This window comes from Poecilia reticulata, linkage group LG19, assembly GCF_000633615.1.
Source record: "Poecilia reticulata strain Guanapo linkage group LG19, Guppy_female_1.0+MT, whole genome shotgun sequence".
In the NCBI taxonomy this organism is placed as follows: Eukaryota; Metazoa; Chordata; class Actinopteri; order Cyprinodontiformes; family Poeciliidae; genus Poecilia; species Poecilia reticulata.
Genome location: NC_024349.1, coordinates 26354864 through 26362602, shown reverse-complemented (window position 1 = coordinate 26362602; position 7739 = coordinate 26354864). Strand labels below are relative to the sequence as shown.

At 38.6% G+C, this 7739-nt stretch overlaps 1 protein-coding gene across 1 annotated transcript; it reads right to left on the bottom strand.

The window, feature by feature from the left end:
* Positions 1 to 4515: 4515 nt before the first annotated feature.
* On the bottom strand, positions 4516 to 6548 carry ch25h (cholesterol 25-hydroxylase). The gene is made up of 2 exons (XM_008438096.2): positions 5587 to 6548; positions 4516 to 5491 (listed from the first exon to the last, which is right to left on the bottom strand). Exons 1-2 carry the CDS (start codon positions 6007 to 6009, stop codon positions 5165 to 5167), a joined length of 750 nt encoding a protein of 249 aa, XP_008436318.1. The 5' UTR covers positions 6010 to 6548; the 3' UTR covers positions 4516 to 5164.
* Between the last annotated feature and the right edge of the window lie 1191 nt (positions 6549 to 7739).

Here is a 7739-nt window from a genome sequence, read left to right as displayed (position 1 = left end):
ATTTTTCCAACTACAGTATAAATCACCTTTTGTTCTATTTATCTGTCTCTGGTGTGTTAAATAAACCCTGATCCTCCCTGAGTTTTATCTTTAGGTTTTCAGATAAGCAGCCTTTATTTTAAATATTGATTCTCTCATTTTAACATGAGTGCAGAATCATAAATCCTACACTATACTGCAGCTTAATAGGTAAATGTAATTGTATACACAAACATTAAGATCAATATTAATGAAAGATTAAGATAAATATTAATTTAACAGTGAGTGTACATGTGGAACTGTACGGTTTGTATTTGTTCTCAGACCTGTAACCAGTACACTGTTTAATATTTCAATGTCTTTCATAACTTTTCAAATTTATCATCTTTCTAACCGGCACCTTCCTCACTTTTATTTTTGTTTCTCAGTCGTTGCTCTGCAGTTTGACCCAAAGCTGACTCTTGAGGACTGCAGTAAAACTGTCAAAAAGTGGCTTCATTACACGTCAGAATGAGAGGAAGACATCACAAGGAATCAATGTGACGCCAACCAGAGTCTAACTGGGGTTACCACAACTTGTACTGTTTCCCTGGTTCATACAGTACAAAGCTTAACCTCATGGACTCTGTCCTTGTATGTAGCAAATGTAGCAAACAGGCAGCTCTTTGATTTATAGATTACAGTACGCTAAAAGGTTGCATTGTGCCCTTGTTTATATTTTTTTATAGTGTAATTCTGTAAAGACAAAATATGTCTGGTGGTCTAGCTCTGATTTACATATGTTGCTACATTGCGGGTTTTAATATTGCAATACTTTCCTATAACAAAATAGACCTGCAGAAAGAAATTACTAATAAAATATCTTACATATACGTAGTTGTATGCTTTATAGAGAGATTTTCCTTAGCTTTGATTGTATGTCTCACAATTTTGTAATTTATCATTGTTTATTAAACTCTGAAAGCTGTGTGGCTTTGTTAATATTCTGTCCTATAAGGCAGTTAGATGTGCCCCTTTTTTTTGAACACCTTCCCCTTTAGTGGTCTCTGCACGGCCCTGCAAATGAATCAGACTTTTCAGATAAACAACGGAAGGTTCAATTAAGGTGGACTAAAAAGGTCTGGTGTGAATTCACCCTTAATGTCTCTGTGGAAAGATTCAGACATAGAGACTAAATGAGTCAGAGCAGACTGATTTAGTTTATGATGAGCCTTATCAGTTTAATCTGTTCCAGACTTGAAATCCAAACTGGACTGGTCAGACTCTCATTCTGAAACCAAACATCGGACTTCCTACAGTTTATTATTGTAATGATGATTGCATCATATCAGAAAGAAACAGACCCCCTCTTGCACAGCTTCCTTCCTCCCGCTTTGCGTAAATTCCCATCAGGAAACACATCATGGTCTGGGCTAAACTGGGAAAAGAAAGTCCGAAAATCATTAGTAGATGAGCACTTCTTGGGAAATTCCAAAATGAAGTGATTCTAAGCCAACAAATCATGAACACAATTTACATAGCAACAGTTCATATACCATATTTTGAATTCTGGAGCAAGGAAGTATTTTTCATTCTTCCATAGCATATTTCATTTTTGAGATCTGAAATCAGCTGCACAAATGTTGAAAAGTTTCTCTTTGGTTAGATTGATAGCAATCTTCAACTGTAGTTCAACAACCAAACATTTATGCTACAATGTTTATATTTGTGTGAAAGTCTTAACTTTAAATGAGTTGATTCTCCTGGTTGGCTCTGTATGTTTCTGAGGATTTTTTGGCTTCATAATGGCGTGTTCGATAACATTTGATAACAATTAAAATTTCTCAATGTTTAACATTGGCTAGCAAAATGTTTTTACATCAGGCTACATGGCTACTGCATTAATATATGAATGAGCTACTCTAAGCTGTAATTGGCGATATCTTGTTTACTGCTGAGCATAATCATTTATGTGGCTAAAACAAAACATTTTTACATCAACTTCTAAGTTATGTGAAACTTCTAGAATTAAAATTGATTGCTTAGTTTCAGCATTAATTCATATTCTCAGCTTTCACTAGGTCTGGTCCACATACTCTGGTGAGAAAGATCTCTGGTATAAATTAAAATTTTAGCTAATTTAATTACACCTAAGAAAAATTAATTTAATCAAAGAATGTCATGAAAATGTGTGTATGTATTCCATCTTAAATTGGGGTGCACAGTTTTAAAACACATGGCCTGCTGGTTTTGATTTTGGCTGATACCAATTATTTATATCTGAACGTTGCTAAATATAGCAAAAAAGTTGCTGAGTTGACAACAGTGGCTATTGTTAACTTCAAACGTTCAGACCTGACCTGGTGGTCTGGTCTATCAGTCAAACTTCTCACTGGAGAGCAACAGAGGATCGTGACTAGTTTATAAACCTGAGGTAGATAAGATTATTGGATATGACTGGCTTCTCATCCAAATTATTGGCTGATCACCAATCATAGAAAGTTAAGGAAATTGGCACCGATAAATGTATCCTTTATTGATACATTCATACATTATGCATATAATGCAAATAGATAATTACATAATTCGCACAACTGCTATGCACTTACAGCATCTCTGACAGTGCTGACTGTTGATTGCAGCCAGTCCACATTATGAGCAGAAGGGCCCCAAAACCAAATTTTGTTTAGGGGCCCATGGAGTCTTGGGCCAGCCCAGTTCAACAGTTTATCAGCAAAAAAGTGGATTCAGGGGTTAGTTACACTTTGACTATCCAAATGAATATAAAGTGGAAAGTATTAACAACACTTCACTTTTTCCAAATTTTGCTGTGTCAGCCTTATTTCAAATAGTATCAAATGCTGAAACTAAGCAAACAAAATATCCATCCATCCATTTTCTTACACCCTTGTCCCTTGGTGGGGGTCAAGAGGGGTGCTGGTGCCCATCTCCAGCTAACGTTTCGGGCAAGAGGCGGGGTCACCCTGGACAGGTCGCCAGTCTGTTGCAGGGCAACACAGAGACACACAGGACAAACAACCATGCACACACACGTAGGAACAATTTGGAGAAGCCAATTAACCTGACAGTCATGTTTTTGGACTGTGGGAGGAAACCGGAGTACCCAGAGAAAACCCACCATGCACAGGGAGAACATGCAAACTCCATGCAGAAAGACTGGGGCCAGGAATCGAACCTAGAACCTTTTTGCTGCAAGGCAACAGCTCTACCAACTGCGCCACTGTGCAGCCGCAAACAAAATATGCATTTTTCAAATGTTTCCTCAGAGAACATCCCATTAATCAGAACTGTCCAAATTAAAACTCTCAGGCAAGACACCAGTTTCAGTATCTGGGATTAATTATTGATGGGGAGCTTTCTTTTAAAGTTCATGTGAAAAAGAAGTCTCCAGTTTAAGGGTGAAGTTTGATTTTTGCTACAAAAACAAAACATGTTTCTCCCCCAGAGATCAGAAGCTTCTAATAAAGCCAATTTTTTGCTTTTACTTATTTATTCTGATGTAGTGTATATCTATGCTTCAGTATTTTAAAGCTGTATTAACTTTTATAAAGAACATATGTTTTTTACATATTTGCTAAAACTGTCACTATGTCCTGACAGTATAATATGAAACACATAATCTGTGAAAAGATGGCTCTCCTCCACCTCCTCCCTGAGCTACTATTGCTGACTAAAGAAATGCATTGCTCCAGACCAAAAATACCCAATCAGACCCAAGAGGGGGATCTGAACGTTGTCAATCAACTTGTATATGCACAGCTCAAGGTACTATTGGCAGAGTTTTTTCACAGGAAAATTGCCGTCATTGGTGGTGATGCTAACTAGCCTGAGCAATCCTGGCAGACTCTGCTGTGATGAACCAGCATAGTGGAGAGAAAGGGGGACGATATGAACAGCTTACACACAAAGGTGACTGACAATGCTAAATCCCTTCTCCTGGCTCTGATTGGTTGTTTCTAACTTAGCTATGTATTTCTGTAGTTAGTACTGGGAGCACTGGGAGAAGGCAGAGAAGCTTGGTTTTTTTTCACAGATTATCTGTACGCTACCATACTGTCACAACATAGTCACTGTTTCAACAAATACATAAAAAAACATTTTACTTAATAAAAGTTACAGACCCACTTTAATATATTCCAAAGGAACAACTATAAAATAGTTCCTTATCCCAATTTTGATCCAATCTCTCTGAAGAGATAAGGGTAGAGTGGGTATGGTGGTCGGGTGGATGTTCAGAATTTGGTGAATCATCTGCACAGTTTACTCAGGTCAGACATCTGGATCTGGAATGTAACATGAGATCATTAACATATTACTAACAATGTGATAAACAACATCTGATCTGAATTAAGTGATCAATAGCACCTACTCAGCTACAATTGGTCAGTAATATAATCAGTAGCTGTCAAAGAGATTCAGTGAGCAGAATCGGAATAAACCTTTCAGAATGTTTTCTCCTTCTGGAAATAGCTGGTCAAGTTATACATTAATGTAGAAAAGGAAGTGCTAGTTTTAAGAACAAACATAGAAAAAACAGCTTACAACAGGAATCGTTACTCCTTGAAATATTTATTTGATTTCTTTTCTCAGTGCATTATTTTTTACATTTTTCACAGTAGATTTCACAATTTCCTTCAAACATTTCCTTCCAAAAAATTCTTACATAATATTCCTCATCCTCCGCTTAATTTCTCATATTTTGTCATCTCCTTCCTCTTCCTGCCCAGCAGCTTCCCTCTCAGCTTATTCTTGCTCTCTGTTCACATTCCTTTCACTTTCCTCTAGAGACCAAGAGGTGTGTATAAAACTACACAAACTGTGCAGGTTAAACTGTTCAATATAAAAAATTTTCTGACTGTTTCAAGATCAACTTTAAACTAAAACAAAAGTCTTTAAAGATACAGAACCTGGATCAGAACTTCACTTGGATTGCGGGTCCTGAAGCAGCTCCATGTGAAGACTGACAGAATTTCAAGACTACTGGAAGCTTTAAGTCTGGCTCAAAGCTTTGACTGGTAATAAATACATCAATAAATATAAGTATTGCAACTAAAAAAAAAGAGAGGTTCTGTACTGGCCCATCAGTCCTAGAGTCTTTATCACTCCATGAATATCTGTGTCTGGACATCTTGTAGCAGTCCAAGCTGAGGTGCATTCAGGAACACTTCATCCCTACAGCTTAGTCCTATGTGTACAGCGTCCCAGCCAAACTGTCCCAATGTGTGAAGTAAGGTGCATAGTTGCATTTCGACTTGAGGTGGTGGAGGTCATGGTGGCGTGCACCGCCATACAGGCTGAAAGGGATCAGACGGTGTGTAGCCCAGGGCAAATCATAACCACAGTGGTCCTCCACCGACAGCCAAATGTTCACAATGAAGAAGAGCATCTCTGTGAGGGGATGGCAGCCCAGCAACAAAGGGTTGACAGCAGCAAACAGGCCCAAACTCAGTGTCTCCCAGATCCCGGAGTACTCTGCAGTCAGTGCCGAGGTGGAGGTGTAGGTGTGGTGCAGCTGCAGGAGGAAGAAAGGTGAGCATAGGGTGAAAAACTTTCAGAAAGATCAATAAAAGCTACAGAACATGATAAAACCTTAAACTCTGAACCAACCTTGTGAAAGGTGCGATATAACCAGGGCACCTTGTGGTGGAGCAGGTGCCAGATGAAGCTCTGAAAGTCAAAAAGGAGCAGGCAGGCCAGGACCTGAGCTACCATTTGAGGTAGGGGTGGAGCCTCCTGGGGCAACAGCACTGGTCGCAGGTACCAGTTGAGCACGGTGAGGGGGAAGATGAAAATCAGGTGGTTATAGAGGGTCAGAGCCAGGCAGCTTTGCACTGTGGTCCAGTTGATGGAGTTCTGAGGATGTAACTTGTACCTGCGCACCAAGCTCCACCTGGAGGAGAGCAGGTCCAGCAGCAGAAATGGCAGGCAGAAGATCAGGTACACAGTTAGGGAGAAGACGACTGGGAAGAAGGGGGAGTGCAGGAGAGACGAGTGTCCTAGCAGGAAGCTCCAGAGTGGCTGTAACAGCATAATTCTGGATCTGGTTCAGTCTGTTCAGAGTATAGCTCAGTGGTTCAATGTCTTAGCTCTTCCATCGTCATCAGCTTTTATAGACAGGTCAACAGCCTATCCCACTTCTGACGCAGAGCATTCCCAGCCCTTGAATCTGCCCCATGCCCTTATTTAGACTCATCCCTTTCCTTCCTGCTTGGGGAAATTCCTCCGCGTGGCAGGGGAAACTAGCTGCAGGCTCCAGCATTCCTGTCTAGACTTATCAGAGTTTTGTTCTTGGGATTGTTCTTCCCATCAGACCTCCAATTAAAACATAAATCAGATTATTTCTGTACAATGATTTATTTACAAATCTAGTTATTAATCACTGACGAGCATGCTGTTGTGTTAGGAAATCTGTGTTAAAAGTCTGACTAGTTAAATGTGTCACCGAGTCAGAATTCCCAATAATAGATAAAGTTCTTCTGAGGAAAACGACTCCATACCCAGATAGCACAGAAACATTGAAACAACATTGAAAGTGGTCGGTGACTTGTATGTTGAATCAACGTTAGGGTTTCAACCATAACTGACATATCAATGTTGATTCAACCATCATTTGTATGTCAATTTACATGCATATTTGTGTTGATATTGCATTGAATCAGTTAGGAATCAACATTGATTCAACCTTCATCTGAATGGGGTTCTACATGCAGATTTGGGTTGATTTCATATTGAATGAAAGCTAAGGATTTATGTACATTTTTAGGTCTGATAGGTCTGCATCATAACATACCACTAAAAGTTTCTTCACTGGTGTTAAACATTATATTATTGGCAGATCATGGGTAAACTGTGTACAAAAGGTTAAGAATGACAAATATGGGTTTGATATAACATTTTAAGAAAAGAGAGACAGATCTTTAAACATATTTGACTCCTTTTTGACTGTCAGAATAACAGTCTATTGTCCACAGAAGAACAGAGTCCATGAGGTTAAACTTTGTACTGTATGAACCAGGGAAACAGTACAAGTTGTGGTAACCCCAGTTTCACTCTGGTTGGCGTCACTTTGATTCCTTGTGATGTCTTCCTCTCATTCTGGTGTGTAATGAAGCCACTTGACAGTTTTACTGCAGTCCTCAAGAGTCAGCTTTGGGTCAAACTGCAGAGCAACGACTGAGAAACAAAAATAAAAGTGAGGAAGGTGCCGGTTAGAAATATGATTAACATTTGAAAAGTTCTGAAAGACATTGAAAGATTAAACAGTGTACTGGTTACAGGTCTGAGAACAAATACTAACCATATAGTTCCCCATGTACCCTCATTGTTGTTAATTTTTATCTTAATCTTTCAATAATATTTATCTTAATGTTTACGTGTACAACTATATTTACCTATCAAGCTACTGTCTAGGGTAAAATTTATGATTCTGCACTCATGTTAAAATGAGAGAATCAATATTTAAAATAAAGGCTGCTTATCTGAAAACCTAAAGATAAAACTCAGGGAGGATCAGGGTTTATTTAACACACCAGAGACAGATAAATAGAACAAAAGCTGATTTATACTGTAGTTGGAAAAATAATTTGTAATTTATACAGAATAAACTTCCATCAAATAGCTGGTTTAATCTTCAATTAACTACAAATATTTCCAAATAAGTTTATTAAATTCATTACAAAATGTCCACGTGCTGATAAAGAACCCACACCAGTAATAATAGACCAGTTCAGTTTAACCAGTTACCAACCCAAGAATCAACA

Coding starts and splice junctions, on each gene's coding strand:
- ch25h (XM_008438096.2), bottom strand. CDS start 6,009: ATGCTGTTACAGCCACTCTGGAGCTTCCTGCTAGGACACTCGTCTCTC. Junction 5,492..5,586: donor TATATCGCACCTTTCACAAG/GTTGGTTCAGAG, acceptor TTCCTCCTGCAG/CTGCACCACACCTACACCTC.